The sequence below is a fragment of the Armigeres subalbatus genome, chromosome 1 (genome assembly GCF_024139115.2).
Source record: "Armigeres subalbatus isolate Guangzhou_Male chromosome 1, GZ_Asu_2, whole genome shotgun sequence".
NCBI lineage: Eukaryota > Metazoa > Arthropoda > Insecta > Diptera > Culicidae > Armigeres > Armigeres subalbatus.
This window is the reverse complement of record NC_085139.1, coordinates 317,096,236-317,106,803: the sequence shown is the minus strand read 5'-3', so window position 1 is coordinate 317,106,803 and position 10,568 is coordinate 317,096,236. Positions and strand designations below refer to the sequence as shown.

General features: G+C 42.4%; 1 protein-coding gene across 2 annotated transcripts; it reads left to right on the top strand.

The window, feature by feature from the left end:
* The first annotated feature begins 1,140 nt into the window (after positions 1-1,140).
* LOC134207974 (uncharacterized) lies at positions 1,141-5,081 on the top strand. Of its 2 annotated transcripts, XM_062684075.1 has the most exons (5): positions 1,141-1,448; positions 2,170-2,287; positions 2,349-3,260; positions 3,351-3,995; positions 4,087-4,225. In XM_062684075.1, exons 1-5 carry the CDS (start codon positions 1,345-1,347, stop codon positions 4,093-4,095), a joined length of 1,788 nt encoding a protein of 595 aa, XP_062540059.1. In that variant the 5' UTR covers positions 1,141-1,344; the 3' UTR covers positions 4,096-4,225. The 2 variants fall into 2 exon arrangements, with proteins under 2 accessions (XP_062540059.1, XP_062540058.1); XM_062684074.1 differs by having other exon boundaries at positions 1,142-1,448; positions 3,351-5,081.
* Positions 5,082-10,568: the final 5,487 nt, after the last annotated feature.

Genomic DNA, 10,568 nt, shown 5'->3' with positions numbered 1-10,568 from the left:
TGCAAAGAAGTGGTACCATTATCACAAGATCGCATATGCTCCTTGGATCTGCGGACGATATCGATATTATCGGGATTGATCGCCGTGCCGTGGAAGAGGCTTTTGTGCCTTTTAAGAGGGAGACAGCGAGGATTGGACTCACGATCAATACCAGCAAAACAACGTACATGGTCACTGGAAATCAACGTGGGTTCATTAGTGGTGGTGGTAGCGAAATGGTGCTGGATGGTGAAAAGTTTGAAGTGGTAGAAGAATTTGTGTATCTCGGAACATTAGTGACGTGCGATAATGATGTTACCCGCGAGGTGAAAAGGCGTATTGCAGCTGCAAATAGGGCTTATTACGGACTTCGTAACCAGCTTAAGTCCCGTAGTCTGCAAACGAAAACAAAACCCGCGCTGTATACTACTCTATTCTTCCGGTGGCTTTATACGGCAATGAAACATGGACATTAAAGGAGGCTGATCGGAGAGCTTTCGAAGTGTTTGAGCGTAAGGTGCTGCGGACAATACTCAGCGGTAAACAGGAGAACGGTATCTGACGGCGTCGCATCAATCACGAGTTGTACCAGGTGTATAAAGGGCTGGATATTATTAGGCTTATTCAACACGGCAGACTACGGTGGGCTGGTCACGTTGTTCGTATGCCGGAAGAACGTCAAGCGAAGATAATATTTAGTAGAGAACCCGGAAGAGTCCGCAGGCTTCGTGGAAGGCCGCGTACACGATGGCTTTTTGCAGTTGAAGAGGACCTGAGGGTTTGCCGATTGCCCCAGGATCGAGTCAAGTGGAGAAGGATAATCCATTCGGCGTAGGTTCATCGAAAAGCTGTAGCCCATCAAGTATCAAGTAAGTAATTTGTGAATGAGCTTTTATTATATTTCGCCTTCATGTAATTAATTTTACATTGTACCCTTTCTCTAAAAGGGATTTTATAACTCCCTTCTATTTCCATATACGGTTCGAGGGAATAAACAACGATTGCTACTCCAACAGTACCATATGGTACGATACGATTTGAATTCGATTTGTAAATTAAATATCATATCCAGTCTACCGATTTTTCTACAGTCAAGTTACCGATTTGTCGAAAACTAATCTGGCCACCCTGAAACCGACTGAAAATGGCTTGACAGTTCAGAAGGTTGTCAAAAAATTTCTTCGACGGTCTGATGGCCGCGCATTTGTCTCGCTTTTCGCAGATGGTGTAAAATATACAAAAGCCTAAAAATTGCATAAAAATAGACAGTTTTTTTAGTAATACTATTTGTGTGAATTGTGGAGCATATGAACTCAACTACCCTAGTAAATCTAACTAAATGCTGACCGGCTAAGCTGGCCTCTTATGGATATGACATCACTGGAGTTTATCGCCGCAACGGTCGTGCCGGTGTTAGCGCTGCTATTCGTGGGAACTATCGGATTTGTGAACCTTTTCCACATCGTGCGGTAAGCAAAATTACTAATCAATGGGACTAATAATTTTAATTATGTTGGATACCAGACATAAAAGATTTCCCAAAAACTTCAATATTTTTTTTTAAATACTGCAACATAACCTTCAGCGATGGAATCGAACTGTTTTTATTTAGAGTAATGTGGGGTAAAACAGTCACATCGAATTCGATAGAAAAGAGTTGCTTTAAAAATTCTTAATTATCTTTATATGGAAATAGTTGTTTATTGGTTATGGAATCTGTTTCGGATTGGATATCGGCACTAACGTTTCAAAAAATGGCCAAACTGCTTTTGTAAATAACAGCTTCTCCCGTCGCTTGTGCCCACCAACGCAATCCAGTAAACTGTAACAAAAGAAGAGAATTCGCTGCTTCAAATGACCTTACAAGGGACGAGAAACACTTGTTTACAAAAGCAGTATCGCCCTCTTGAAATATTGGGGTCCAAATTTTCTTTTTTATATGATTGTTGAAAATATTGTTTAGTTTGAGTTTTAAAAAACTTAACTGATTTTCTTAATTCCCTACAAGAGTAGATTCTACTAAGATCAGTATTAACAATAGTTTGAATAGAGAATTTTTAATTAATTTAATTTGTATTGTTTCAATAGTGATAATAAAAAACTAATCAATTGTTATCAAGTTAGAAATATATTAGCGCTAATTTATTTTCCCAGCATTACATTATGACCAAACCTTCCCATTTTATTTAGAAAACGCTTTCCGATACGCGTAAATTGCTGGTTTTGTAATACCAATACAAGAGTCCCTTACGAAAGCAACAATTCCTGGTTTTGTCCAAGCTGCACTCAGTACAACGGATTTACGGAGGTAAATATTCTATATTCAATGCCAAACTATTTGCAATTAATTCAACCTTCTACGCAAATAGGATGGGGACTACAACAGGGAAATCCCAGCCCAGTATCAAAGCCGACTGAATCCCCAGGCGAACATCACCGACGATGACAAGATCAGCTACTCGGCCCCGCAGAATGGCCTATGTTTCGGTTGTAATCGCAATCAGGAACTGAAAATACACCAACTGGCTTCGTTCGTCCCGGACGTGGACGAAAACTACGATGAGGAAGTGGAGGAGTACAAACGGCAGTTGGAGCAGACATATAAACTGTGTTCACGCTGTGAGCGAGTTGTGAAGCGCACACTGAATGATGTCAAACGAAATATTCTTGGTTCCAAGTTAGCTCAGATCGGCACCAAAGGCCTGAAAGTGTTTGACATGCACATGGAAGCAAATGATAAGCAAAATTCAGCCCGGCGACGCAAATCGATTGCGAATGCATGCCTGGGCGTTATTACACTGTTGCTGTTGATGAAAATTGTCCAAGTGGCAGCTCCGTTTGCGCTTAACTTGAAACGACTCGAATCGTCGCTTCATCCAAACATTTCACAAGCAGTTCTTATTGTGGTCTCGTATATAGTGGCAGTCAAGGACACTTTTCTCGCTCAATGGAATGGAATCGTAGAGAAACCCACCATAGTGGATAGTGTCAATCAGCTGGAGAGTGTCAAAAACGTCTTCTCTTATTATTGGAAGGAGAAAGTGAATTTCCCGGAAAACTTTAGTGATGCACTACGCGAGAGCACCGAAATGATCATCCCAAGGCATATTCTATCCAACTTAGCTCTAATTGGCCTATCGGCAACAATGCTGACAATGAAGCTTCATGTGGGAAACCTAAAACCAATCGTTGTTATCACTTGCAGTATGATAGAAATTATGCTTAAGGCGGATTTGGTTCGGCAGATCGTTAACGTTGACACAAATCTTGATTCGGTTTGGGTAAGTTAATCATTGGAATCAATTTGATTGTACGACACATGAAATTCAGTTTGATGTTTGTGTTATAATAAAATATTTTTTCAATTTCAGGTCCTGCTGGCATCGATCTCACTAGTGGCCGCCCTCAGTTGCATCGGAAAAACGACGCCCAAGGTAAACCCCTCAGACAACGTCAATTCCAGCTTCCACAAAATCTACTCCCAGCAAGCAAACGATGCCGACTGCTCGGACACGATCGACGACAGCAGCTCTATACTAGAGGATTCTTCTATTCATACACGTAAGGAATATCAGCCAGAGAGGCCGCCGCCGGTGAATAATCTAAGTGCCAAATCGATGGATACCACCAAGTCCATTAGTCCTTCCGCTCTGAGCGCTTCCACCTTGCGCCCATTCCTCGACAGTTCGTTCAGCAGTCAGATTCAATCGCCTAGATCCCATTACGGATCAGCATTGAATGTGAATCGACTGAATGCCACTTTCCAAGAACAGTCCTTCCGCAGCATTAGTCAGCAAGGCCTAAAAGCACAAACTCCGTCCATTTCGGTAGACAACTTCCACTCTGCCATCGCTGGACCGAATGATTCTTCTCTCGGGTATGGTTTCAGCAAATACGGCTACTCTACAAACTGCCTTAACAAATCGGCCATTTTTGAAGAGGACCGCTTCGGTGACGATATCGATCGTCTTAGCATAAGCGGCCACTTATCGGTATCTCGAAAAGATCTCACAATGGTAAACAATCCTTTCGCTACGCATCACGTAGACCCCGATCACGGTTTTGCACTGCGCCAACGGAAGGTAACCATCTCTCCTCCCCAACTAGGTAACGTAGCTGAGTCCGGGAGCTCTTGGATCGCCGGTGGCTATTGGGGAGGTTCTCCGCCGAAAAACCCCTCGCAAGACAGTGGGGTCCCACAGGATACAACATTCACACATCCGTACATGTCGCGGACATCGTCTCAAAGTTCCGGATTCGAATCTCAGCCAACACGTCGCCCCACACCGGAAGAACCTCCAGCCGTCGACCTAGACCGCGTGTCACTTTTCTCAGAGCCTGCCGGAATATTCACTTCTAACGCAAGCAGCGTATCTGCAGCTTTCCAACCAACAACCCCTCGTCTGAATCAAACTTTCCATTTGCCGCTGCCACAGTCTTCGCCAAAGCCTTCAACTCACGTGTCTTTCGGTAATCGAACCTCGAATCAATGGACCAGCGGTCGCAGTTTGTTCGGGGAAACCAGTCTCTTTCATCCACAGCACCAGCACGGTTCGACTCTAGTTCCTTCGGTAATTTTCCCACCACATCACTCGCAAACGCCGCTATTTGGGGCCCATTCCAACAATCTACCTCCTTCTCATGGAGGAAGTTATTCTTCGGTTGCTTCCTCTTCTTCCTTTCTGGCAACTGGACAGATGGGACCGAAGAACGGCTCACGGCGCAGTCTGTTGAATCTGAGCAAACTTGGTGGACTGACGGAGGAAAAGCTTGCCGAAAATTAGATCAATTTTGTTTTTGTTTAGTTACAGTTCATAAGTTTGTATTAAGTCTTTTTATAAAAGTCCAAAAAAGCTTTGTTCTTTATTTTCGGTGTGATATTTAGACTGATTAATTACAAGGTATAACGCTAGACTTCGAATGGCGCGTGTTAACAAATCTTATCATGATCAATAACCCGGTATCAATGGCCATAACACAATAAGTTTAATACCGTCTTAAATAAGTTAACTTGTAAAATAGAAATTAACACTGCCCATTTTTACGTGAAACTAAGAAACATCTACGAGTCTATTATAAAAATAAATACTTGTTAAAACAAAGAGTTTTGCTTCATAAAATATCACAAAGCACTTGCTACTGACAAACGCCGTACATGAAGTAACTACGTGAGCGCCAACTTAGCGAAATTTGAACTAAGCGTCACACTAAGGGGTAACTGGACCAAAATCATGGCCAAAATTATATTTCGGCGTTTTCTGGTAGGTTTTGCATTTATGGTGCAAAAACATAGTAACAATCGATTTACGAACATTTTTACAGGTGCAAATTCACCTACCAGTGAGAAATGACCTTTCTTGATATGTTCAAAAATGAAATTATAAACTGATACAGAAGCGAAAGCTCCATGACAGTTCATTTTTCTCACACTTTTGTCCTTAATTCACATGGGCAACGGGGAAAATGGAATATCTCGCGTAGCATTTGATAAGGGCCTATTACAGAAAGGTAAACATGAATCGATTTAAAACAAAACATTAGATTCTCAGCTCCCATTTCACAAGTTTATTATATTTTTAAGCAGCGAAAGCTACCCAGAACGTACAATCAACACTGATTACTCACACATAACATCAGTTGCATCGTCAAATTTGAAATTGATTAAACAAAAGTCTGGCTATTGTTTTTGCTTGTTCATAAACTTTTTGCTCAAAACATCTTCATCTTACAATAACATAGGGTTGATTATTTTTGGAGAGGAAATGTTTCTTTCTATTTCCTGTTTTGGTCCTATGTACAAGGTTGCCTCATATGGTTACTTCACTTAAGACCAAGTAGACTGCTTATTCGAATTGTTTCTATTTAGCTTGAAGTGGCACTTGCCCATTTTTTCCCCTACCCCATATTATTTCTTTGCTTCAACTTGTCTACATAATATCAACTATTATGTTTTTGAGTTATATCGAGTTTTACATATCTGTTGTCAATGCAATCGCCAAATTCAATACAATCGATATTTGGATTTTTCATAAGATTGGTTAGTGGGAAGGAGATGAAAGATAATAGAGCATTCACTATGCTTTGTAGAGATTTAAATGAGTAGCAGATGCCCCAAACTAACATTACTATTTGAGGGTTAGGTTACAAAATTGTATTAAAAAGTATTTTTTTAATCGGCTCCGTAACGCCCTACAGCATTTGAGCCTACCAAATTAACGAATGAATAACAAAAAACAGAGTATGTTACTGTTGTATTCAATCATGTCTATGTGTCAAATGCCTCGAAAACCAGAAAAAGCTATCTGCGGATTTTTTCTGCCTATATACTGTTGAAAACAATGGCGGAAAATATGAAAACAACCTATTTTGAAGTTACTCGCAAATTCGTTTGCGGACGAGTGCGGATGATCTTTAACCCGCAATGGAAAGATGAAAGCCTATATTTTCATGTGTGTACAATCTCGTAGCGGAATACGAGGGAGTACTTCTACTTTTTTAATAATGAAGTTTGTTAAAAAATGTCAAAAACTCCATGTTATTTATGTTTATGAAATAATATCTTAATGTTAAATATAATTCATTTCAACTCATGGAGGTCCTAGGGCAGTCTATAAATGATGTTTTGTGTACTATAAACCTAACATTTTATGTGTTGTTTAGATTAGTCAGCAGCGGTAACCGATCTTTGTCTTACGGCACGCTAAAAACCATCAAATTAACATGATTTTTGATAGGTTGTCATTAATACTAATAAGGAACAAACGTAAAAATTTCAATGACACATAATGGAGATAATATTGAAGAATATTCTAAAAATATAATACTATGCAAAAGTTCGAAAAACGATAAAAGGGTTTTTGGCCAGCCATTTGTTCTAGCTACTACACCGTGCGTCAGTAGGCTATGACTTACAACACGATTGCAAAGCAACCAGTTTTTCCTCTGATTAGTTACGGACGACAAGTAAGTACTATTTTGTCCCCAACAATTACCTAACGTATTCGGTTGGTCCTTTTCCGATGGCACGAGGCCACACAGACAGGTGGTACACAAGTAGCAGCGATACGATTACCGGCAGATGGTGCTAACAGAATGGTGGAGCCGGGAGAGGTGAAAGTCGGATGATCGGGGTATCCATTGAGACATATTTGGCCCATCGCCGAGATCGTGTTCGTTCGCTCACCAGCAATAGAATGTGCCAAAAGATCCCCAGTTTTTGTTTCGTTCGAGGTCATTATACATACTACCTGTATATGTCTCTAGGTTAGAGTCTCCCCGCATAGCCTCTTCTCTTCTCATTGGCATTACATCCCCCACTGGGACATTACCGCCTCGCAGCTTAGTGTGAAACGTTATGGAAAACATGTGATAAAGTAACCCGGGACTGCCGAGACCCGCGTTAACCATCGTTGTCAGGTTTACAACAAACAACCGAGCGTCGTCAAGGTAGCCATAGCAACAAGTAAACAACCAAAGGGTATAAAAGGAAAATTTTCACCCATGCTTATCCAGTTCAATTTAAACCAAGTAATAAGTTGTTCCTAATAAACCTAGTTCTAACCGTGTTAAATCCGTGTTAAGTCATACCTACAAGAGGTTATGGGCACCCAGAAGGAAATTGCGCACGGAATTCCCCAGTATTCCGGTGGACCTGGTTTTGAAAACTGGAGTTTTCGCGTGAAGATGTTTCTGGATTCGGCTGCGGACCCTGACGGAAGATTTGCCAGAAGAGCGAAGCACGATCGTTGGATACTTGGCGGATGAGGTTCTGGAAGTCGTCCGGGTCAAGGGCAGCGCGAAGGAAATGTGGTCAAGCTTGAGCGACGTTTTTACAAAGAAGTCTGTGGCCAGTCAAACGCTCCTGCGGAAACAGCTTGGGCGCCTACGGATGTGTTATGAGTGCAACCACCATGCCACCTAGCAACCCTATAACCAGAGACCGGCGGAGTGAAAAACTGTCGAAATGGCAACGTATGAAAAGGTGTGATATCGTGGAAATAATATTGGCATCACTTGAACTTTTTGCTTGACTCTTATGGGTGAAAAAAGTAAACAAGTCGATTTGGAACCGCTTTTGATGGTTCGATTGGAAACAAGATGGCGTCTTTGCCGATCTCTTATTCTAGTATTTCTAATGCCACCCTATTTGTCACTTAGTGACATTGTTTTTCAGTGTATCTTTGTCTTCAGTAGTGGCAACACTGTACAGAGCGGATGCAGTAAGCGCCGAAGGCGCCATTATTCATAAGTGTGCTATTCGTTGCAGCGTCAACATCGTTTCTTCCAATTTGAAATAAATCTCTTTCGTTTGTGAACTAAATTCGTCTTTTAATTTCGCTGGTGATCTCTGCCCAAGAGGTTATGTGGCCCAGGAATCGCGGAAAGTAACGAATTTTGCGGTTTGACATCGCGGAAAAGTGATATTTTTTGCAAAATCTGTGTATCGGTAGTGAACGTGTTCGTGTCTGTATAAAACAAGATGGCGGAATCTCACATCCATATTGAGAAGCTAAGTGATCAAAACTACACAATATGGAAGTTCAAAATGGAGCTTTTATTGTCACGTGAAAAAGCGTTAAAAGTCGTGAAGGAAGTTGCACCGGCGGCTCCTGATGCTTCGTGGCTTGCTAACGATGAGAAGGCGAGGGCGCTGATCGGTCTGGCGTTGGACGACAGCCAGCTAATTCATGTGATGCAGACAAAAACGTCGAAGGAAATGTGGGACGCCCTAAAAGGATACCACGAACGTTCATCGCTGTCGAGTAAAATCCACGTGATGCGCCAGATGTTTGCCACCAAGATGCCGGAAGGTGGAAACATGGGAGAGCATCTGAAGCAGCTAACGTCTTTGCGGCTCCGACTGATTGCACTTGGCGAGGAACTGAAGGATCCGTCGTTTGTTGCCTTGATGCTGTCGAGCCTACCAAAATCGTATGGCGGTTTGGTAGTGGCGTTGGAGAGTCGACCGGATGCAGATCTGACGGTCGACTTCGTCAAATGAAAGCTTTTAGATGAAGGTCGACGTCGAACTCAAGATGGTGTGGAAGAAGAAAAGGCGCTGGTTGTGGTAGTAGCGGATTGTGTTAATGGGCGCCTACTATTCGAACGCCGATTGCTTCGATTTAGAAATTCAAATTTCATTCAAATAATCCATGCTTTCATTTCGTATCTCCGATTATTATTTTGACACAATCCGCTACTACCACACTGATGTCTAGTGGTTTTAGTGAGAGAAGCAAATTCAGAAGCGAAAATGGCAAGAAGAAGGAAAAGCAGTGTAATTACTGTAAAAAGGAAGGTCATTTCCGGCGAGATTGCCGAAAGTGGGCCGCCGATAGAAAGGGAAAAGAAAACAATGAAAAAGCAAATTTGGGCGTTGTATGCAAAAGATAGAGTGGATCTGTGTTTGTTCATCGGGAAGGCTGAAGAAGCTGGGCTGTGGTATTTCGATTCAGGTGCCACTTCTCATATGACAAACGACGTGTCTATCTTGAAGAGTTTGGATAAATCGAGAAAATCGACAATTTCGTTGGCTGACGGCCAATGCATCAGTTCAGTTGGTGCAGGAACTAGTGAACTTGTGTCCGTGGATGGGAATGCTGGCCGAGTGAACGTTTTACTGGACAACGTGTACCATGTGCCTTCGCTCGCAACAAATCTGCTGTCTGTCAGTAAAATAACTGATTTGGGGTTTGAAGTTGCGTTCGATAAGAATGGGTGCCGTGTTCTGAAAGGCGAAAAAGTGATGTTAGTGGGTCAACGCAAGGGTGGGCTGTATCACCTTAAGCGATTTCCAGAGCAAGTTATGGTAGCGGACTTGAACCATGGATTTTCTTGCTTACATCTGTGGCATCGTCGATTTGGACACCGTGATACAGAAGCAGTTTTGAAGATTGTGCGAAATGATTTGGGACACGGTTTGAAGGTGGATGCTTGCAACGTGAAGTCGATTTGTGAATCGTGCTGCGAGGGAAAGTTGAGCCGTGATTCATTTCCAAAGTTTTCTTCTTCTAAATCATCATCCGTAGGTGACTTGGTGCACACAGATTTGGGAGGTCCCATGGAAGTGCCAACAGCACGCGGCAGTCGATTCTATTTGACAATGGTGGATGACTTCAGTCGTTATACTGTTGTTTTTCTATTGCAAAAGAAGTCAGAGGCCGAAGAACGAGTTCGAGAGTACTGTGCTTTGATGAACAACCAGTTCGGGTACTACCCTAAAGTTGTTAGGTCGGACGGAGGTGGTGAATATGCGAGCAATTCGTTGCGGAAATTTTTTGCAGCTCATGGAATAGTACATCAGCGTACGGCTCCATACTCCCCGCAGCAAAATGGGGTCGCCGAGCGTAAAAATAGGTACCTCGTTGAAATGATGCGCTGCATGTTGGCGGATTCAAAACTGGAGAAGGTGTTTTGGGGTGAGGCAATTACGACTGCAAACTATCTGCAGAATCGGTTGCCATCGTCGTCGGTGGAAAGCACGCCGTATAAACTGTGGTACCAGAAAAAGCCGGCATATGGACATCTACGAGTTTTCGGGTCGAAAGCTTTTGTGCACATCCCAAAGGAAAAACCCCATAAATTGGACA